The sequence below is a fragment of the Gopherus flavomarginatus genome, chromosome 4 (assembly GCF_025201925.1).
Source record: "Gopherus flavomarginatus isolate rGopFla2 chromosome 4, rGopFla2.mat.asm, whole genome shotgun sequence".
Classification (NCBI taxonomy): Eukaryota; Metazoa; Chordata; order Testudines; family Testudinidae; genus Gopherus; species Gopherus flavomarginatus.
In genome coordinates this window covers 107,252,767-107,276,471 of record NC_066620.1, presented here as the reverse complement: position 1 = coordinate 107,276,471, position 23,705 = coordinate 107,252,767, and the positions used below count along the sequence as shown (strand labels likewise).

Here is a 23,705-nt window from a genome sequence, read left to right as displayed (position 1 = left end):
TGAGTACAAGGGCTATAATAGTCTCATTATGGGGATAGTACATAAAATTAACGAGTCTCCACCATTCATGATGCCTTTTCTCAAGTTCACTGGAGTTATTTCTGATTATTCTTTTTAACTCCAAAGGCATGGTTCCATTTAGGCCATCTCTTACAATTGATTTTGCCACACTTAATAACCATTGCTGGGCTTCCATACAGGTAAGTGCCTCAGACAGATTTGATTGGAGGATGTCAAGAGCTCCCAATACCTGTAGGTGATATTGTTCCTGAATATCCAATCAATAAGGGAAGATATTTACAATATTGAATTTGGTGGGTATTAATCCCATCAGTGCTGAGGACAGTGGCTTCAATAAGGTTTTGCGTCATGACCTAGATCACCTATTCTTTTGGCAAGGAAGTTTTGATCGATGGTATTAATTACCCCAAGTCCAGCTCCTACTCCTCCAAGCACCTTTACTGTCACATCTCTTTTCTTCCTTTGTTGATGGCAAGATTCCTTGTAGCCATGCTCTCCATCCCATTAATAATGGCATCACAAAGGATGCACACAGAAGATGTAGTGGAATGATAGAGATTTGAATAGGCATTATGAACTTCTTTAGGGTGAATTTAAGTTCAGTGATCATAATTCTTGATACATCCTTTTTGACAATAAAAGGTCCCACGTACAGGAGCAGCTCTATGTATTTTGCTGCCCCAAGCACGGCAGTCAGGCGGCTTTCGGTGGCATGCCTGCAAGAGGTCCACTGGTCCCGCGCCTTCAGCGTACCCGCCGTCAAAGCCACGGGACTGGCAGTTTTCCAACAAGCACACTGCCGAAAGTCGCCTGCCTGCTGCCCTCACAGCGACCGGCAGGCCACCCTCCTGTGGCTTGCCACCCAGGCATGCAGTTGGTGTGCTGGTGCCTGGAGCAGCCCCCGCCCACTTAACTAGTTTGTAGTGGTGGAGCAATGGTAAATTTGAACAATGTTTTTTCAGTTCAAACGGGCCCCTAACAATCCACACCCCAGAGTGAAAAATACTAGTATTAACCATGAGAATTCCTGTGTAAGTGAAGTTGTCATTTTACTGAGTCATCCAACTTGCAAAATTTAGGTGAAACCTAATTAGTCAAAGAGAGAGAACATTGATTTCTGCATACTTGACAGGATAGATTCATGATTAAATGTTCGTTGGTATAAGGGAGTGCACATGTAATTTAGTTGAAGTGGATTGAAAATTATGGTGATGTAGGCTAGAAGTAATATTTATAAAGCCTGGTGTTGTGGTAGAAGGTGCACTGGTTTTAAAATTGATACACTTGGATGAGTCCCAGTCCTTTATGTCCTGTGAACAACCTATGAAAGGGGAAAGGTCCAACATCCATGCACATCCATTAGATAACTTTTTAATATATTTTAGCTATCCAGTTGGATTTAGCACTGGGTCGTGTGTTCGATTGTCGTGTAGGGTGAATGACACCAGTGAGTTGTTGCCTTTATTCTCCTTTATAACTAAATAACAATACCCTTCCATTACGTAGGAGTAAATGCTGGATAATCCAGCCATACATCCTCAGCGACCACCCAATATGCAGGAGTGAGAGGGATTTGAGTTGCTGACAGATCTTGTTTTCCCCATTTAAATCCAAAAGTGTGTATTTTAAATGGTGTCTTAGGCGGTGCTTCTGCCCTAATTTCCTCCTGGAAAGGGTTTTGTAGGGGCTTTAGGTGGTGCCCTTGGCATCATTTGGATTCTAGCTCCTTTGTTTTCCTTCTCGTAATTCTTGTCATACTCCTCATCATATTCCTCATTTTCAAAGTCCTCTTGTGTATATACCTCTTTCTGAATCCTCATCCTGGTCATACTCAGAAACAGGAATCTTCCATTTGTAGAGTAGACTCTCATTCACTTTACAAAACCAATGCTCGTTTTCTTGAACTATTAGACTTTGGCAAATCCATAGGCATAACCATGCCATAACTATAGACATCAGATATTTTCCAAGAGTGTTCATGCTTTCTTCAGTACCCTATAAAAGAAAACATGAAAATATTCATTTTACCTAAGGTGGTTTATGATTATTTTTCCTCTCTTTTTCCTTTACAGTGTTGTCTGGGCAGATGTTTCACTTCCACTGTGCGCTGTGAAACCATTTGGTGACTCGTTTCTTCCCAGACTTTATTCCAGCTGGTAAGTAGTCGGACTTGCTTTGTTTATAATGGTAACAGGACCAACCCATCTAGGACTGAGTGGATGGTTTTATTCTGAATAATACTTGAATAGAACTTGATCACTCACATTCTATTCAATGAATTTAAGGTTCTTCTTCGAGTGATTGCTCACATCCATTCCAGTTAGGTGTGCGCGCCGTGCGTGCACGTTCGTCGGAAACTTTTTTACCCTAGCAACTCCAGTGGGCCGGCAGGTCGCCCCCTGGAGTGGCGCCGCCATGGCGCTCAATATATATCCCTGCCGGCCCACCCGCTCCTCAGTTCCTTCTTACCGCCGTGTCGGTCGTTGGAACTGTGGAGCGCGGCATAGCTGTCCTCCACGTCCCTAGCTCTCCTTGTTATCTCTCGTTATCTCTCGTATTGTTATAGTTGTTAGTTAGATTGTTAAGTATAGATAGTAGTAATTAACTGTAAATAGATTGTAAATAGTTGTTCGCTGGGGGCTTAGCCCTTCCCGGCACCCGGCACCGGGCTCATGCCTGGTTCGCCGGGCTTCAAGCAGTGTGCGGCCTGCAAGAAGCCTATGCCCACCAGCGACCCCCACGACGCGTGCCTGAAGTGCCTGGGGGAATCGCACAGATCGGACAAGTGCCGCATCTGCAAGGCTTTTAAGCCAAGAACAAAAAAGGAGAGGGATCAAAGACTCCGGACTCTCCTTATGGAGGTGGCACTTGACCCGGCGGCTTCGCAGGCCGTGATCTCGGCGCCGGCACCGGATCACACCGGCACCGAAAAGACTCCCTGGCACCGACCTTCTCCGGCACCGGGGACAGAACCAAGACCGTCGAAGTCTGCTACTCCAGCCAGGCAGACCCGACTGGAGCGCCCGGCCTCAACATCGGCTGCGGCGCCGCAGGCACCGTCGACTCCGGGCCCGGCGGGTCCGTCGAGTCCGGTGCCGCCAAGCTCCCCCTTGAGATCTGGGGTCGAGATATTGGTCCCATCCACGCCGGAGACCTTCGCCTCGGCTCGGGACCTCATTGCCTTAACTGAGCCTACTCAGCTGCCACCCCCGGTACCTCCGGTGCGGGTCGCGTCTAGAGGCAAGCCAATGATGTCGGCACCGTCTAGGGACTCGCGCTCACGGTCCAGGTCCCGACGTCACGGCAGATCGAGATCTCGTCGCCGCTCGCAGTCCCGGCACCGCTCTCCTCGGCGGTACCGGTCGCACTCGCGGCACCGGTCGACCTCAAGGCGGTCCCGGTCGGATTCCAGCCGCCGATACCGGCACCGTGACTCCAGGAGCCAGTCCCGCCGTCACTCGCCGCACCGGTCGACCTCCCGGCACCGTGCTGGTGGCAGGTCCCGGTCCCGGTCGACCTCCCGGCACCGAGCTGGTGGCAGGTCCCGGTCCCGATCCCGGCACCGAAGCGGCGGCCGGTACCGGTCCAGATCCCGGCACCGAGACAGAACCCGGTCCCGGTCCCGATCCCGGCACCGATATGACTCCCGGTACCGGTCCCCGGCACCGAGACGTTCGTCCATGCCGACCCACGCAGACCCTTACCAACCAGGGTCAGCCCCGCCGTGGCCTTCTAGACAGCCGTCGGTCTCCTCCCAAACGGACAGCGGGTATGCGCTGGGCACCGACCGGCAGGCGGCGCTATTTAACGATCCGCCACAACACGACCAAGGCCCGCAGCAATGGGGGTTTTGGACACCCTGGGCATACCATCAAGCCCAGGGGCCCCAACAGCTCCCTGCTAGGCCTGCGACGGCGGAGCACAGGGCGCCGGAAGCCTCATTGTCTCGCCCCCCTCCCTCCCCGGATGGGGAGGAAGGGTCCAAGCAGCAAGACTCCGCTCTGGCTCCTGAGGCAGAGGCGAGGGCCGAGGGAGACCCTCCATTAGACACTCTCTTGCCGGGGGTCTCCTCATCTTCCTCCCCTGATGAAGCGGTGGCTGGTACCTCCTCCAGTAGCCCCCCACCGCTGGATCTCAGGGCGCACCAAGACCTCCTTAGGCGAGTAGCTCAGAATCTGAGTCTACAAGCCGAGGAGGTCTCGGAAATAGAGGATCCGATCGTTACCATCCTCTCATCGGATGCTCCCACCAGGGTCGCCCTGCCCTTCATAAGGACCATCCAGGCCAATGCCAATACCATCTGGCAGTCTCCGGCCTCCATCCCCCCTACGGCGAGGGGCGTCGAGAGGAAGTACATGGCCCCCTCTAAAGGCTATGGGTACCTCCATATACACCCGACACCGTGTTCCCTGGTGGTACAATCAGTGAATGACAAAGAGCGTCATGGGCAGGAAGCTCCAGCCCCCAAATCCAGAGAGGCCAGGCGAATGGACCTCCTCGGCCGTAAAGTATACTCGGCTGGGGCGCTGCAGCTCAGGGTTTCGAACCAGCAAGCCCTGCTAAGCAGATACGCCTTCAACTCCTGGGTGGCAGCAGACAAATTTAAGGAGCTGCTGCCGCAAGACGCTCGCCAGGAATTTGCAGCCATCTTAGATGAGGGCAAGAAGGTTGCACGCACGTCCTTGCAAGCTTCTTTGGACGCTGCAGACTTGGCTGCCCGTACCCTCGCGTCGGGAGTAACGATGCGCCGCATCTCCTGGCTGCAGGTTTCTGGCCTTCCGCCGGAGCTCCAGCATACCATCCAGGACCTCCCTTTCGAAGGCCAGGGCCTGTTTTCTGAAAAGACAGACCCCAGACTCAAGAGTCTGAAGGACAATCGGGTCATTATGCGGTCCCTCGGGATGCACACACCGGGAACGCAACGCAGACCCTTCCGGCCACAGCAACAACAGCAGCGCAGGCCATATTCCCAGTTCCGCCAGCGGCAGGACCTTAACAGGCGCCGCGGCAGGAATGGAAGGCGCAGGCATTCGGGGAACCAAGGGGGGCAGAACCAAGGCTCCTCTAAGCCCCCGCCTGGACCCAAGCCTTCATTTTGAAGGTGCGCCCGAGGGCGCAGTAACAGTTTCCCCCATGGATCCTTCCCCCCCGTTTTCCAACCGCCTTTCGTTTTTCCTCCCGGCGTGGACCCGAATAACATCGGACCGCTGGGTCTTACGCACGGTGCAGACGGGATACCGCCTGCAGTTTGTATCATTTCCTCCTTCCCGCCCCCCTTCCTCGTCCCTCTTCAGGGACCCCTCTCACGAGCAATTCCTTCGGCAGGAGGTACAGACGCTCCTCAGCAAAGGAGCTATAGAGGCGGTTCCGGAAAACGAGAAAGGCAAGGGGTTTTATTCCCGTTATTTTCTGATCCCCAAGGCCAAGGGAGGCCTCAGGCCTATCCTCGACCTGCGAGAGCTCAACAAATACCTGGTGAAGTTGAAGTTCCGCATGGTATCCCTGGGGACCATTATCCCATCCCTGGATCCGGGAGACTGGTACGCCGCCCTCGACATGCAGGACGCGTATTTTCACATTGCCATTTGGCCACACCACAGACGTTTCCTTCGCTTCGTGGTGGGCCCCCTTCATTACCAATTTGCAGTCCTCCCATTTGGCCTTTCCACGGCCCCGAGGGTGTTTACAAAATGCATGGCAGTTGTTGTGGCGCATCTTCGACGCAGTCGTATCCACGTGTTCCCTTATCTAGACGATTGGTTGATTCGGGGCACGTCGGAACAGCAAGTCTGCAGCCATGTCCGCGTGATCACCGGCATGTTTGCTACTTTGGGCCTCTTGATAAACACGGACAAGTCCACCCTGATTCCCACGCAGAGGGTGGAATTCATCGGGGCCGTCCTGGACGCCACTGTGGCCAGGGCCTTACTGCCATTGCAGAGGTTCCAGGCATTGTCGGCGATCGTTCAATGACTGCGGGCAGCCCCCTTGACATCAGTGCGGACATGTCTAGCCCTGTTAGGCCACATGGCGGCTTGCACCTTTGTGACCGGTTACGCTCGGCTCCGCATGAGGCCCCTCCAGTTGTGGCTCATCGATCATTACCGGCCGGCAAGACAGCCGCTAGACATGCTGATCACAATCCCCCAAAGGGTGTTAGATTCTCTCGGCTGGTGGCTAGACCAGTCCGTGCTATGTGCGGGGCTCCCTTTCCACCCACCTCAGCCCTCGGTGTCCCTGACAACGGATGCCTCAGATCTAGGCTGGGGGACCCACCTGGGGACCCTGAGAACGCAGGGCCTGTGGTCCCAGAAGGAGGTGGGGTTGCACATCAACATGCGGGAGTTGAGAGCGGTCCGCCTTGCTTGTCAAACGTTCTGCCATCAGCTTCAGGGTCGTTGTGTCGCGGTGTTCACCGACAACACGACGACCATGTACTATATCAACAAGCAAGGTGGCACCAGATCCTCCCCCCTGTGTCACGAGGCGATGCGACTCTGGGACTTTTGTGTAGCCCACTCCATTCACCTCACGGCTTCCTTCCTCCCCGGAGTACGGAACACGCTGGCGGATCGCTTGAGCAGGTCCTTCCTGTCGCACGAGTGGTCCCTTCGCCCGGACGTCGCCCTCTCCATCTTCCGGAGGTGGGGTTATCCCCGGGTGGACCTCTTCGCGTCCAGGGGGAACAAGAAGTGCCAAGCGTTCTGCTCCTTTCAGGGCAGGGAGCCCGGGTCGATAGCGGATGCCTTCCTTATTCAGTGGTCGACCCACTTGTACTACGCGTTTCCCCCGTTCCCTCTGGTCCACAGGGCCCTTCTGAAGGTGCGCAGGGACAGGGCTCACGTGATCATGGTAGCCCCGGCATGGCCCAGGCAACACTGGTACCCCATGCTGCTGGACCTGACCATAGCCGACCCAGTTCCCCTGCCCCTTCACCCGGACCTGATTACCCAGGAGCACGGGACCCTCTGTCACCCGGACCTGCAGTCGCTGCACCTAGCGGTGTGGCTCCTGCGTGGCTGACCGGTTCTGAGCTGCGCTGCTCCACACCGGTGAGGGAGGTGCTTTTGGGCAGCAGGAAGCCTTCCACGAGAGCGACATATTCGGCCAAGTGGAAGCGTTTCTCCTGTTGGTGCGTGGAGAGAAATCTCCGCCCTATGGAAGTTTCGGTGGCCGACATCTTAGACTACGTTTGGTCCCTCAAACAGCAAGGTCTGGCCATATCGTCGTTGCGAGTCCACCTGGCAGCTATCTCCACCTTTCACCCGGGTGCGGATGGTCGCTCTGTTTTTTCTCACCCGACGGTGTCTAGATTCCTTAAGGGGTTGGAACGTTTATACCCTAACGTCCGTCTCCCTGCTCCAACCTGGGATCTTAACCTGGTGTTGTCCCGGCTCATGGGACCCCCCTTTGAACCGTTAGCTACTTGCTCCCTGCTTTACCTCTCTTGGAAGACTGCCTTTCTAGTAGCTATCACCTCAGCTAGGCGAGTGTCGGAACTCCAGGCTCTTGTGGTAGACCCCCCATATACAGTCTTCCACAAAGATAAGGTGCAGCTGAAACCGCACCCTGCCTTTCTTCCCAAGGTAGTCTCGTCCTTCCACATCAGCCAAGAGATATTCCTTCCGGTTTTTTTTCCCGAAACCTCACTCCTCAGGCAGGGAGCAGCAGCTCCACTCGCTTGATGTCCGTAGGGCTCTCGCGTTCTACGTGGAGAGGACCAAGCCCTTCCGCAGATCCCCCCAGCTTTTCGTGGCGGTGGCGGTAGCGGACCGCATGAAAGGGCTTCCTATCTCCTCCCAGAGGTTATCCTCTTGGGTAACGTCCTGTATCAGGACCTGCTATGACTTGGCCCACGTCCCTACGGGCCGTGTGACTGCGCATTCTACCAGGGCGCAGGCGTCGTCGCTGCCTTTCCTCGCCCATGTGCCCATCCAGGAAATCTGTCGGGCAGCGACCTGGTCATCGGTCCACACCTTTGCTTCCCACTATGCCCTGGTCCAGCAGTCGAGAGAGGATGCGGCCTTCGGATCTGCAGTGCTCCATGCCGCGACTTCTCACTCCGACCCCACCGCCTAGGTATGGCTTGGGATTCACCTAACTGGAATGGATGTGAGCAATCACTCGAAGAAGAAAAGACGGTTACTCACCTTTGTAACTGTTGTTCTTCGAGATGTGTTGCTCACATCCATTCCGCACCCGCCTTCCTTCCCCACTGTCGGAGTAGCCGGCAAGAAGGAACTGAGGAGCGGGTGGGCCGGCAGGGATATATATTGAGCGCCATGGCGGCGCCACTCCAGGGGGCGACCTGCCGGCCCACTGGAGTTGCTAGGGTAAAAAAGTTTCCGACGAACATGCACGCGCAGCGCGCACACCTAACTGGAATGGATGTGAGCCACACATCTCGAAGAACAACAGTTACAAAGGTGAGTAACCGTCTTTTATTATTGAGCCTTTGGTCCATCTTCCTACAATTGGCTTCTAGGGTGACAGCTACTGCCCTTTGCGCACCAGTGATGACCCTTAGCATGGATTTTATGTATTGGTCTGTTATTGCTCTTGGTCAGTATTCATCAGGAGGTACCCCTCCTGGCACCCACCATTGTTCCAGCATTACCATAGGTCGTCCGAATAACAACACTTGAGGAGTGAAACCATGGGATCCTATGGTGGATCTCATTGCCATGAGATTTAATGGGACCTATCAATCCCAGTTTTTGCCTGAGAAATCAATTACTTTCCAGAGTGCAGTCTTCAGACATCTATTTGATCTTTCTACAAGGCCAGATGCTTGAGGGTGGCCTACTACATGGTATCTTTGATGCACCCCAGGGCTATACAGAGTTGTTTGGTTATTTCCCCGGTGAAATGAGGACCCTGATCAGAATCGATGACTCTTGGTAGACCAAACCGACTGAATGCGTTTTCCGGCAATAACTTGACTGTAGTTTGAGCTGTACAATTACATGCTGAATAAGCCTTGATCCACTTTGAGAAGGGGTCAATGCACACTAAACAATATTGATTTTCCCCTATTTGTTCGAGGTAGGGGACCAATATAATCAATTTGCACCTTAGCCATGGACCATTCACTGGTTGATAGAGAAGAGGTCCTTCGATGATTTTGGTGTCTGGGTTATTTTGAGCACATCTCAGGCAGTTGTTGATATAATGCTCTGTATCTCTTGCAATCTCTGGCCACCAGGCCACAGTAGCCAACTTACATAGTGTTTTCTGGACTCCAAAATGACCCTGTCTATGTGCCAGTTGATTCAGTTCTTGTTGAAGCACAGTTGGGATTACAAGCAATGGAATACCACCCTCTGTAGATTCCTGGTCTCCAACCTTGTTTTTAGTTGCCATAATTAAATCAGATGAATGATGTTTAATGGTATAGGATTTGTATTTGCCATCCTTTACTAGCTGCTTAATTTCTGGGTCTTGTGATTGTAACCTTATGATGTCCTGATGATCAGTGGGGTCTGTTGATGTTAAGGCATCAATGGTTGCTTTTACCTTATCCCATCTGAACTCTGGTCCCAAACTTGCAGCTTGTTTTGACAGTCAATCCACCTTGCTATTCAGGAGAGTGATTTCTGATTGATTCTTTCAATGGGCCTTAACCTTAAACAAGAAAGTGTCACCCCTCCTGGACTCAGCTAACTGCCATGCATATTGCAGATATCGGGCATAAGCAACTGGCTGGTTATCTGCTGTTCTCATTTCCCTCATTTTCCAAATAACCATCCAGTTCAGCAATGCCCTCATTGTCCAATCAGAATCTGTGCAGATGGTAATATCTGTGGAAGATTAAACCTTTTCCAAGGCTACAATGATTGCCACTATTTCTGCAGCCTGGGCTGAGTTGTGTGCGATGGTTCCTTTGAATGCTTTGTCAGATGCAACATGTAAATCCGCAAACCCTGTGGCTGCTTTTCCATTGACGTACACGCTGCTTCCATCCACAACCCACAGGTCTCGGTTATAAGTTTTAGCTTCTTCAAGCACTGATTCTAACTTGAAAGATGATATGATCTCAGGATTCATGTTCTCGGGAAGAGGACACTCATGATTTATCAGGGGCTCTTTTGGTGCAGGAACGCAAAGTGTGAATGGTGCCAGGCTGGGACGTGCAACCTTTTCTACTTGTATTTCTTTGTTGATCAAAGCTAAGGTCCAGTTAGCTAGACGAGGGTGGCTTACTCCTCCAGAGTTGGCTCTCTGTCAGCACATACTTCACAGGAGTGTGCGGGGTCTTTAACACTATAGGAGCCATGCCCACTATATACCCCCAATATATGCCCATACAAGAGCCAATACCTCTCATTCACATTTAGTGAATTGCTATTCCACTGCTGATAACATTCTGAACCCATATGCTATGGGCTTCAAGGATACCAGTGATTGCTGTGTTAGTGGTTGCTAATTAGAGGTGGAAGGGTTTGTTTACCTGCAGAAATGCCAGGACAGATGCTTCCATTAAGGCTTGCTTCAACTGTTGTACAGCTCTTTGCTCTTCCCCTCCCCTCTTCCATAGTTGGCCTTTCCTAATTAGCTGGTAAAGTGACCTTGCCTTCTCACTATAACCTTCCCGAGAAAAATCAACCAGGCCTAGGAAGGACCTGAGTGTGCTATCATCTGTTGGAGCAGGCTGTTAAGATATTAGCTCTATTCGACTGGTATCAGGTTTCCTCCTGGCAGGGCCCAGTTGCATCCCTAAGTAGACTAATTGTTGTTGAACTAGCTGGGCTTTGGTTGGGTTTTCTAGGAACCTGCTGTTTTCAGAATTCCTAGTACTTCATATAGAACTTTGATGTTATCTTGCTTGATTTTGGTAGCTATCAGTATGTTGTCTACATAACTGACAATGTTGTCATGGTAGGAGGCAGTTTTCCATAATGCTGTTACGATGCAATGACATAAACTCGGAGTATTGTGATACCTTTGGGGAACTCTTGTAATGGTGACTTGTTCTTAAGTGAAGGCAAATTTAAAGTAGTAGAAGGGATGGAGTTGTTTGGAGAAGAAGGCATTAGAGATGTCTAGGACACTGTACCAGCATGCACCTTCAGTGATTAATTTCATCACCTCTGGAAATTTAGCAACAACAGGGGCCAACCTGAGTGTCACCTTGTTTAATCTCCTAGAGTCCACGGTTAACCTCCAGGAGCTTCCATTGGCCTTTCTAACCAGCCAGATAGGAGAGTTTCAGACACTTTGACAAGGTATCAGCACTTCTTAATTCAATAATGTCTCTATTGTGGGTCGAATCCCCTCCTTCACCTCTGCAGAGTACTGGTATTGACGTATAGGCTTTGGATCAGGACCTTCTACCTTTATTGAGGCTTGAACCTTTCCACAAATTAGTTTGTTAGGAGCAAATACTTCCTTGTGATTTTTTTGATAACTTGTTGGATTTCTGTCTCCCATACAGGAAGCTGCAATTCTTCTGGAGCCTTGACATCACAGATGTGGTGTGTTGCAGGAATTAGAATACCTGCTTCTCCATGTTCGGCTTGAATCAACATCTTATCAGGTAAGTCAATAGTTACATTGAATTGTTGCAACAGATTTATTCCTAATATGCCTGTACCATCTAATTTTTGCAGTCCAAATGAGGCCTGTGTAGATAGAGAGACAATATGGCATGTAACTTCATAAGTAAAAGGAATGACATTTTCTTTACCATTATATGAGACCAAAGATTTCAGTTCTCTTGCTGGCAAGTTCTTAGCTGTAGGACTTCCCTTGAGACATGACATAAACTAGTGGAGTCCCTGTATCCACCAGTATTGATTGTTCTATTTTTCCGAAGCTTCCCATTATTTTAATTTTTACTGTAGGCCTGCCCCATTTGTCGTTAACTACAGTAAGTATGCTAGTGGAGACAGACTCTACAGGAGCGTCAAAACTTGGCCCTCCAGCCTTTTGCCCAGATTCATATTTAGCCAATTTTAGAAACATGTCCTCTGCTGACAGTCTCTGCTTATTTAGCTTGTCCCATGGCTCATACTGAGACAATCTTTTTAGCATAAGCTTTTTAAAAATCCTTAACTCATCTCTAGTTCCTCTAAACATAACGTTTCTGTTGTCCAGGGGTTTCGTAGTGGCGGAACTTTGTCCTATGTGGCTGCTTTTACCACTTGTTGTCTCCTTACTATTATATGCTGATACCTTCATTTTTGCTGATGTTCCTTGATGGACTAATTGCTGGAGTTCAAAAATCTCCCATGCTCTTGCTTCTAGTAAAGGCAGCTGACTGTTACATGTATCTATTGGACCCATAGCTAGTCGTATGCTAGGAGATAAACCCTGCACATAAAGTTCTCTTAATTCTTGTGTATCATAAGTGATTACCCCATTTCAGTTCACCCCTAGTCTAGCCAACCAGAATAACAATTTTTTCCTCAGAAAATATTTTTCTGGCCTTTCATCTACACTCTGCTTTTTTGAATATGCCTTTCCCACTACATTATCATGTGGATAAAACATTCAAAATACAAATGAATAGATAGTAGATGGTTCATTATTTGCATCAATTAATACATTATAAGGAAGAGTTGCAAAATCATAATTAGACATACATTCCCTTAGTATACATATCATATCATCTTGAGGTAAATGTGGTGTAACAGATAATTTGGCTCACCAGTTAAGCACTGTATCTCAGTCACAAGGGCCCATGTGCTTTCCCATGGCTCTAGCCTCCTCTGGTGTAAGAGTTTTACTTCCATGTTTTACCAAGGGGGGTTGTCCAGTGTTTTTAAATTGTGTAACTGTGGTCACCACAGGAGCCAATGGGCATCCTTTCTGTGCCACTTCCACCTCCTCGCAGCTTGAAGATGCAGAGCGTAGCTGCTCTTTCCCACACCAATTTTCTGGTGGATGTTCTCACACTGACCATTCAGATTGTTTGTGTAGTTCCCTCTGAAATTCCACACCGTCGTCTTTAGTCTTAACTAATTTAAATTATTTTATTTTCTGCTAATTATGGCATCTCACTGTTTATTCCCTTTTCTAAAACATTAATTAGTAACAGTAATACAGCATTGCAGCAAATCTATTGAGGAGATAATACAAATTGCATAGATCATGAGAGAGACAAGAGCCCAGGAGGAGCCTCAGTCCTGACCCATCTTATCTTTCATACCATATCTGTAAGGCTAAGGCCTTTATCTGCAGCCATATTGTAAGGCCTAAGGCCTTCGTCTGCAGCCAGATTGAAAGAGCAGCTGAGCAGCAGCCATTACCTGAGAAGCAGGAAGTCACGTCCTCACATTCCATCTAAATTGCATTAAAACAATGTAATATCAGGCTGTTAAGAAGGAGACCCTATCCTAATAGCACCCACTATCACCAGATAAAGAAACAGATCTTAAGATGGCTAAAGAAAACTTAGTTTGTTTGCATTCTATCTGCAGGGGCGGCTCTAGACATTTCGCCACCCCAAGCATGGCGTCATGCCGCTGGGGGTGCTCTGCCGGTTCTACGGCTCCGGTGGACCTCCCGCAGGTGTGCCTGCGGACGTCTGTTGGTCCTGCGGCTCCGGTGCTGCCCGTCTGGCTGGCAATAAATCACTTATCAATAGTTGTGGTTGTGAAATCCTCATTTCTTTATTGTTTTGTCATTATGGTCCCCACTTCCCTATTGTTTATCTGTATGGTCTCTGTAAGGTTCTTAAATTGTTTCTGTCTATTACATAATTAATTTTGCTAGGTGTAAATTAATGAAGGTGGTGGGGTAGAGTTGATTAGAGAATTTTGTTCCACTGTGTTAGGATTGGTTAGACAGATTTCAGTATGATGATTGGTTACATACAGCTAAGCAGGACTCAAGTTTCACTATATAAACTGGGGTCTGTGGGCTTGTCTACACATGGAGTTATTCCTGATTATCTCCATGTGTGGACTCGCTTATTCCAGAATATCCAGGACACAACCCCAAAGATCAGAGCTGCCAGACCTCAACACTCTGCTAATGACACCATGCAGAAACTGGAGTCCCCCAGATGGACTTGATCCTGACTGACCATCAAGAAAAGTTCATCTGGCTTATTGAGAGTGGTGAGCACTGTATGTGTAGCATGTGCAGTCTGTTTTTGGTAGTTGTTAATAAATAGAGGTTATGTAGTATATTACTGTGTAAGGCTCTCTCACTGGTAAAAGGTCCTGCAAACCTGCAGTAGTAGTATACGCCTAGAGCCCTACGAATTGGGAAAAGGTGGGGGTACCTAAATTTACCGGGTTATGCCTGGAGCTCGAGGGCCTAGAAAAAGATGGGGTGCCCTAATGTGTGCAGGTAACAGTCTCCACCAATGATGTTGCAGGCAGCAAATGTTTCTGGACAAGCATCTCATTCGTCGCTTGGTCAACTGGCCTGTCACACAGTGCATTGTTCACTGCAGTTTTGCTGGAACAGCCTACGGTTTACTTAATTCTCAATCAATGTTTTATGTTATACCAGCCAGAATATATCCTTGATTACCCATGCAGTTACATTAACAAGGAATTTTATTTCTAGATGTTTGCTATATTGGTTTTTATTTTCTAAATTGTCATTTAGTTTCTTCAGTGCAGTGTAAAGGAGAAAGCTGTGTCCTTAAAATCTTGTGATGTAGTCAGCCTTATGAAGGAACACTATGTTTGAAGAGGGAAAGCAAGAAAGTATCCAATCCTGTGATCCTGCAGATACCCTTAAATGGATGCTGGGATCCAGGCCTAACTGATCAGTACTACCAAAGAGATGGATCTAGATGGATGTGAAAAAGAGAGTTAAGAGGAGGAACAAGTCTTGTATTTAGAAATGTAGGGTTTTCTTTTATGGCTGCTTAATATTATTTATAGAAGGCTTTTAAAGTGTACGCTTTGATTTACATGCAATAAACCTATGGTCCCTCCCACTCTGATTCAGAAAAATATAATGGGTGAAATCCTGGCCCCTTTTTAAGTCTTTGGAAGTTCTCTCATTGACCTCACTTGGACCAGGATTTCACTCAATAAATGGAATACTCTACCAAGGGTCCTCAAACTTCAACGCACTGCAATCTCTTCTGACAACAAAAATTACTACAGGACCCCAGGAGCAGGGGCCAAGCCTGAGCCCCACCACTCCAGACAGGGGGACCGAAGCCCAGCAAGTCTAACACCAGCCCTGGCATCACATTAAAACGGGGTTACGACCCACTTTGGAGTCCCAACCCATAGTTTGAGAACTGCTGCAGAAAGATTTCATGAACAGGGAGGGAGATTAACATAGGAAGATTATATAAAAGCAGTAATTTTGGAGAAAGATTTAGAGGATAAGAGAAGAGGTCATATAATGTATGAAATTACTTCTTTAATATAAACTTTTAAATAAATTTTAGTTAAAATTATTTGTTTGCGAAATCAGAACAAAGCCCCAACTACATCATGTCAAATGGAAAGTAATTCTCTCCAAGAGTGAATAGTGTGTGTGTGTTCTCTCCAAGAGTGAATTTTGTGTGTGTGTGTGAGAGAGGAGAGAGAGAGAGAGAGAGAGAGAGAGAGAGCTTTTAACTAGGCCTTTGAATATCTCTGGAAAAATCTTCCGCCATAAAATGCTGTTTTGTTTCTTTCACAGCTTGATTCTGGCTTTGACTTCAAGTTGTTCTTATTGCACTTCATTCTTTCATCAGTTCCTTATCTGAAACTGTCACATGGTTTTGAGAACTAGATATTGAGTAAATGTACCAATTTAAATAGGGTCAGCATTGGAACATACTACATAAGATTACTGATGCAATATCTACACATTGTATTGTGAGTTATGTGACTAAGAGGGCCAAAGATCCAGTTCTATAGCTTGTACTCATATTGAATGTGAGTAAGGGCTGCAGGATCTGGTCCCAAATCTTTCAGTCTTTATTCAATCAAAACTCCTGTTAACAATTTTTGTGTCTGTGAACTGACTTGGCTTTCAATTCTGTTGGTAGGTAAGTGTGTCAAGGAATGAAGAGTCAAGATAAGATATTTAAATATTCAAATTCAGTCATAGTTTATCTCTTCAGATTCTATTACTTACATCAAAAATATGACCTCATTTACTATACAAGTAAGCATAAAAATATCAATCATAAGCCTATATCAGTTATTACACACACAAAGCTACATTAAAAGAACATTAATGTTACAAAATGAAGCACTCAAGCGTTAGAAAATGATAGAACTAAGGTTGCCTGTTCAGTCTTAATTTGGCCCCTGGTGGATAGCATAACAATAGTTTTTAATTACATGATCATGTAGTATTTCTTAGGGTTTTTTAAAAAGCTAACTGAAAAACAGAAATTCCATCATGTGGCATCATGTGGACACTCACATGGTGCAGCCTGTGTCTGGAACCTTTAGATCCACTGCACATACCTCAGTTACTTGAGCTAAGGTAGTAACAGATAGCAGTAGGAAATTGTCATCATCCATGTGGACCAGCACTTAAGGGAGAGGAGACACACACTTTGCCAGGGGGTTTTCTGACAGCAGAGGATGGGTGAGTCTTGGGTTCCGGTCCAGGCTCTGCAAGGAGTGGGCTGTAGTCGGCACAGGCTCTTCTGCCTGTTTCCTCCAAAGCCTGACCCCTTCTGCCCATCCCCTCCGATCTATTCCTCTCCCCGTCCTGTCTGTTCCCTACTCCAGCTCTTGTTGCAGTGTCATTGCCTGCTGCAGGAGTGGCCAGCCTGAGCCTGAGAAGGAGCCAGGATTTACCGATGAACATTGCCGAAGAGCCACAGTAATAAATCAGCAGCCCCTCACCAGCTCCCCACTCCCAGTATCTTTGGGATGGAGTTTGGGTGCTGGGTGCAGGCTCCAGGCTGGGGAAGGGGGTGGGTGTGCAGGCTCTGGGACTGAGTTTGGGAGCAGGCTCTGGGCTGGGGGTGTAGGAGGGGGTGAGGGGTGCAGGCTCTAGGAGGGAGTTTGGGGATGGGAGGCAGTACAGGCTCTGGGAGAGAGTTTGGGGGCGGGAGGGGGTGTGTGAGAAGGGGGAGGGGGTGCATGGTCTGGGAGGGAGTTTGGGGATAGGAGGGTGTTCAGCGGGGAGGGCTGTGGGGCTGAGGATGAGGGGTTCATGATGCAGGAGGGGGCTCAGGGCTGGGGCAGAGGATTAGGGTGCAGGAGGATGAAGGTTGGGGCTGAGGATGAGGGGTGCATGATGCAGGAGGGAGCTTAGGGCTGGGACAGAGGATTAGGGTGCAGGAGGATGAAGGCTGGGGCTGCGGGATAAGGGGTTCATGATGCAGGAGGAGGCTTAGGGCTGGGGCAGAGGATTAGGGTGTGGAGGGATGAGGGTTGGGGCTGATGGGTTTGGGGCATTGGAGAGGCTCAGGGCTAGGGCGGAAGAGCAGGATAAGGGCAGCCTGCCCTGCCATTATGGGAAGGGGGGCGCTAGGACCCTGGGGCAGCAGACAGCAGTTCTGCCGGGAGCCGCTCTGCGTAGGAACATGCAGGGACGCAGTGGTGGGGTGATGCGTAGGGGAGTGGGGGCTGGGGCCCGATCCAGGCAGGGCCGGGGGAGAGACCCAGCTCCAAATATTGGTGGAGCAGGGCCCCTAGCCCTGAATATTCCTGGTGCCTGAGCACCACAAAAGTATATAACCTGCCGCCTATGCCAGCACCCTGTTAGGAGGGGGATCCACAGTTTCTCCCTGGGAGGAGGGAGTTGGGATGCTGGCAAGCTCAGTGAATGGGGAGACACGAAGGTAGGAGAAGGCTTGGGGCATAGCAGCAAAGAATAGCAGTGCAGGCCTTGGCTGCTAACTGGAGGGCCCCTGAGCTGGAACCCAAAGTAAAGGATGGGCCCAGGTTCCCCTACCAGTCACTGAAGACATGGCAAATACCAACAGTGTTTAGCTTAAAGAGTTTTTAAAACTGGTTAGAATTTGGGGGAAGTTTTCTTCAGTAAAGACCCAATTTAAGGCAGAGTATGTTAGTACAACTTCTCTGACTGAGGCCTGGTGTACACTACGCTGTTAAACCGATTTTAACAGCGTTAAATCGATTTAACGCTGCACCCGTCCACACTACACTTCTCTTTATATCGATTTAAAGGGCTCTTTACATCGATTTCTGTACTCCTACAAAACGAGAGGAGTAACGCTAAAATCGATATTACTATATCGGATTAGGGTTAGTGTGGACGCAAATCAACGTTATTGGCCTCATTATTTTACAGTAGCTACCCACAGTGCACCGCTCCAGAAATCGACGCTAGCCTCAGACCATGGACGCACACCACCGAATTAATGTGCCTAGTGTGGACGCCCACAATCGACTTTATAATATCTGTTTTATAAAATCGGTTTAAGCTAATTCGAATTTATCCTGTAGTGTAGACGTAGCCTGAGTAAACTACACTAATCAACTCACAACTGAATTTGGCCCCAACTCTTTGGGGCACTGTCCATGCAATACTTTTTCATCTTTATTTGATAAATGGTTACAAGTGATGGGGTATAGTTTGTATTCCCAGCAGTTTTTCTGCCATCATACTGTGTTTGCATATCTGCCCTACCATGTTTGTATTAGTGAATTCTGGGAAAATCTGGACAACTATCCCCTAGTGCCTCAGGCCCCTGTTCAGTAAGATATTCAAGCACATCTGGTGTTAATTACCCAAGTTGTCCCATTGAAGCCAATGACACTATTCACATTTAAATACCTTTCTGAATCAGGACTTCAGTAAGGGAAAAAGCAACTAGAGGACATGCACACTGACCGATTAGTATCAGCAATATGTGGGGCAAAGTGTGGGCTTTGTACTTCACACAGAGCAGTGAAGAAGGACTAGCCAAACTGGTTATACAAAATTTAGTTAGGGTGTCCAGTCCACACTGCAAAAAAGCTGAACTTGTTACAGCATGATGCTTTGTCTACCCCTAGGCCTCTGGTGTAGCAAAATATGGTTAGCTCAACACAGTTAGTATACTCACCACAGACACAGAGTTTTAACCTTGTTGTATTCAGACACAAGCCATGTGTACAGCCAACCATGCCAGCAACTGATTACAAGTTATAACATGAACGGAGCCCAAAAAACTGCAGTCTGACTTTCTGCCACTTCTGTTGCTGCTGGTGGTGGTTCACATTCACTGAGGCAGCATCTGTTCCATCCACAATTCTCAGTCTATCACTTACCTCCCTTCTCCTGTATCATTCTGCGTAGTGCCGCCTACTGCCCATCAGGGGCATAGCCACCCCCCAGCCCTGGCTCTGCTTCAGCTGCAGCTTTATCCCACTCCGTCCACCCAGCCTCAGTTCTGCCCGCCTGGCGCTTCAGCTGGGGAGCGTGGTTGTGACGTGGGGGTTTTCTCCACCTGCCTGGTGCTCCAGCTGGGGAGCAGAGTCAGGGCACAGGGGCTTGCCCTGCTCTCCAGCCAGGGAGCAGGCGGAGCAAGGCAAGCTCTTGTGCCCTGACCCTGCTCCCTGGCAGGAGCACCAGGCAGGGAGTTAGAGCAGGCAGGATGCCCATTTTTCCTTGGGCCCACAATTGGCTGGGGGCCCTGGGCACGCTCCTTTGGCCCAGTGACTAATCTGCCACTGGGAGGAGGGTAAGCTTCAGGCAAACCAGTGGCGGCAGAGGAATCCTCAAAAAAGGTAGTCCTGCCACTTGGGGAGCCAGGACCGGCATGGGACTAGGATGGGAGCCATTGCTGCTGGAGAGCGGCTTCTCCTCCTGGAGCTGGGTGCACGAATGGGGCCCCAGAAGGCCCTGGCCAGAGCATCCATTGCCCCCTGCAAGGCTGGCTGGAGGGAGTGTGGGCCCCCCCATCATTGTCTGCCCACCCAAATGTCCCATCCTACCTATGCCATTGCTCCTGATATCCCATGCTCTGATCCATCCCCACCCACTCTGGTCCCCAGGAACTCCTGTGCTTCTACCCTTCCCATAACTTTACTCTTCACCCCCTCACTCCTTCATACCTCCCCAGGAGCGGTGCGAGGGTTTTTGGTGCCCTAGGCGCAGGGCCGGCTTGCTGGTCCCGTGGCCCCAGTGGGCCTCCCACAGGCGTTCCTGCGGACAGTCCGCTGGTCCCGTGGCTCCGGTGGACCTGCCGCAGGCGTGCCTGCGGATGCTGCACCGGAGCCGCGGGACCAGCGGACCGTCCGCAGGGACGCCTGTGGGAGGTCCACCAGAGCAGTCTGCTGCCCTCCCAAATCCGGTCGCCTAAATGGAAGAACCGGCCCTGTACCTCCCCCCACTCACCCAGCTGCTTCCTGCTCTGATAGTCCAGTCTCAATTATCTCCCCTTTCATTCCTCTCCCCCACACTGTTATTTAGCTCCCCGACCTGCTCTAACTGCACTAACAATGAGTCCTTGTGGCACCTTAGAGACTAACAAATTTATTTGGGCATAAACTTTTGTGGGCTAGAACCCACTTCATCACATGCATGGAGTGGAACATACAGTAGGCAGGTATAATTTACACAGCACATAAAAGATGAGAGTTGCCTTATCAAGTAGGGAGGCGATCAGTGCTAATGAGATCATTCAATTAAGGTGGAAGAGGCCTCTCCTCAACAGTTGCCAAGAAGGGGTGAATACCGAGGGAAGGGAAATCACTTTTGTAGTGCTAATGAGGCTAAAACAATCCAGGTGGCCCATTGCAAACAGCTGACAAGCAAGTGTGAGTCTCAGCAGAACAGAGTTAAAAGAGCCGCTTAAGGGAGGTTGTGCTGCCCCCTTGCACCAAAAGGCCCCTTCTAAGCTAGAGCACCAGGAAGGGAGTAGCACGGCGCAGTAGGGCACGGAAACCCAGCAGCTGGCTACAGCCAGAGCCACCCACACTGCCTAGCAGCTGGGGAAACCCCCTCGGCCTGTTCTCGGCTGTGACCCACCGCCAACCTCTCCCCTGAAGCAGGCCTGGGGAGAGTAGGAGGGGGCTGCACCACGGCTCTCGCAGCAGAGCCTTGGCGAGCCCGGCGCACCTCCGACCCCCGGGCTTCCCCACCATGCCGCGGCAGCCACTGGGAGACCCCCTCCCCCTGCGGGCTCCCAGGCTCTGGAAACCCCCAGCGCCCCGCAGCGCTGCATCCCGCGGCCGGTCACCACCCCGGCCTCGAACTGCGGCCAATGGGCCCGGACGGGGGAGGAGCCTGGGCGGGGCGCGTGAGGGGCTGGGGAAACTCCCCGCGCCCAGCCCGGCTTGACAGGCTCGCTGGAGGCAGAGGCACGTTTCTCCGGGAGGACGCGGCCGAAGCAAGCAGCGGGGACTCAGCCTCTAGCCCAGCTTCCTGGAGCGGTGAGTTCCGCCGGGGTCCGCTGGGGCTGGAGGGTTTGGCGGCGTGCGCCCTTCCTCGCTCTAAAGCCACCGTCTCTTTGGGCTGCTCGTGGGAGCCCGGAGTCTGCCTGTCTCCTCGCAGCCTCCCTCGCTCCTCTCTCGGCTGGGTGGGGTGGGCGTGAGCCGCGCCGCGCGCCTCGGGGGAAGCTGTAGCAGCTGAACTTTGCCGAACAGGCCGATGCGGTACCTGCTGGGTGGCAGGGGACTAAGGGAACAGTCCGCACGCCGGGCTAGGAAGGGGGCTTGGGGCGCCCGGGACGGATGATGGTTTTAATTGGTAAATCATCAGCCAGTGAGAAACTACAGACGTTCAGGTTCCCTTCAAATTGTGCCACATCTGGAAAGCTCCGGGGAAACTAACTTCTTTCTGTCTCGCCGGAGAAGTGCTTGAGACGCAGGTAAAGTACCACGGCCCTTTCAAACAGAAGTAAAAGAGAGAACACTTAGGGTATAGTAGCCAGCTAGCGTTGTGAGTGTGGTTGTGCTCTGAAATAGTCCTTTTGTTTAAAAAAAACAAATTTTGGAAAAAGAGATGCAGTGTGTCTGTTTTTCAAGAAAGTACCAGGTTTGGAAGGTGAATTTATGATATGTCTGAAAGCTCTTTTAAATCCTATCTAGCTATATATCTATCATCTATTTTCAGCTGTCATTTCTTAATCGTGTCACTAAGAACAAAATCAGGATCCCCCTACTCCTCCAGTTTATGCAACCTAACAAATGCTAACTTCATTAACAATTCAAACCCAGCTAATGTGTATTACAGTCCAAACCCAGCTAATATGTGTATTTGCCTTTAGATCCAGAACATAAGTCATTTTGCTCTCCCCTTAGTCACCCCAGAATTACCTGACTGAACAAGTTACCTGAGTGAACAAGTTTAGCTGACTGAACAGGTTACCTTTCTTTGGCTCTTCCTACTAACTGATTGGAATTGATGTTCTTGCTAAAACGAATAAGTACCTCCATATATTTGGGATAAACTTTTGTAATACAAACTGTATGGTAGTGGGACAGGAAGTGACCAGAGGACTGGCATTGGCCTGAAAATGGTAATTTAAACTTCCTGTTCCGACTCTTGAATTGTGATAGTATGAATTAGAAATGTGAGGCTTTTTTTTTTTTTAAGTCTTCAGACATTGAAGAAGGAAAATCAGTGGCTTTTATATATGAGCGAACAATTTGAGGAGAACTTAAACTGGGGCATGATTTTCTGATAATACTGTTACTTGCACCTTAAATTTTCAAAGGGCTGTGCAAGTGTGATGCTCCTGTATGATAGGTAACACAGTATTCTTATGCAAAACTGAGGTTGAGCCTTTGGTCACTCTTTCTTATGGTGCCCGCCCTCCACCCATGAATAATTCACTTTTCTTCTGCTTAAGGCTTGAGATTAGCTACTGCTCACAGACTAAATATGGCAGGTGTGTTTATGAACCGGACAATGGATTTAGCCAGCTGGTCTCCATGGTGCTTTTTTTCCCCTTTAGTCTAAAATGGTAAGGTAACAAGTGGCGTTAGGGTTACGTTTCAATTAATAGAGGGGTGAGACACAGCATCTTCTTGTGGATAATGTGTCTAATGTTTCAGATTATCATTTTCTGTGGTAATAGCAGCTTCTGATCATGGCAAATAACTGCAACACAATAGCATACAAAATCACGTGCCATACCATGCTGTCATGAAAGTTAACCATGTAATTTGGTTAGATTTACTGCTATAGTTTTAATGGTAAATAATAAACTATTATTTTTATAGTGCTGGAAGTCTAGACCTATACTTGTATGTCTGGGGGGCAGAATGTGAGAAGGAGAGGACTTCTATTTGACAGAAATGTAACAGTAATTTAACATTAGTCGAAGTCGCTAAATGCTTTACTGTAGTAGTTTCTTTGCATGTTTATGGGGCAAACTAGTGTGGGGAGTGGTGGGCGGGGACAGTACTATAGTACATTGCAGCTATAGACAGGCACATGTGTTGCACCTGACTCAGAATTGGGGGAGGGGGCACGGAGAGAGCAAGAGGAATTTCCTGTGGGTTTGTGGTGTTGGAGCAGCACAAATAGGGTTCCACACTGCAGGCAGGATCTAGTAGGAGATTTAAAGCCATGTTCTGTACCAAGGTACAGAGTAATAGAGTAGCAGCCTGGTAATTTACGTGCTTAAGTTCACTACAATTTTCCATCAGAAACACTTTCAACTATTAAAAAAAAAAAAATGCAGTGTCTGCTTTCCTCAACTTCTTTTTTTAACTGAAAATGGTTGCCTAAAAATGAAAATATTTTCATTTGCAACTGCCAAACTCCTTTTATGAAAAGTCAAAATGTTTGCAGGATGATTCCAGCCATCTCTCGCTACCACTGAGTATTGGATTGTTTCACTGAATGTTTGTATTTGA

The 23,705-nt window shown here is 49.2% G+C and overlaps 1 protein-coding gene across 9 annotated transcripts in view; it reads left to right on the top strand.

Moving 5' to 3' along the window:
• Window positions 1-23,705, top strand: part of STX11 (syntaxin 11) — a 76,711-nt gene that overhangs the window by 28,856 nt on the left and 24,150 nt on the right. For 3 of the 9 annotated variants that reach the window (XM_050949853.1, XM_050949854.1, XM_050949852.1), the window contains 3 exons: window positions 2,094-2,177; window positions 11,456-11,557; window positions 13,944-14,093. In XM_050949853.1, the coding sequence (XP_050805810.1) occupies window positions 14,030-14,093 (64 nt within the window). In that variant the 5' untranslated portion in view covers window positions 2,094-2,177; window positions 11,456-11,557; window positions 13,944-14,029. Of the gene's footprint in view, window positions 1-10; window positions 2,178-11,455; window positions 11,558-13,943; window positions 14,094-14,583; window positions 14,826-21,536; window positions 21,710-23,705 lie in introns of those variants that run through there. The other 6 variants (XM_050949856.1, XM_050949855.1, XM_050949859.1 and 3 more) reach the window with 6 other exon arrangements.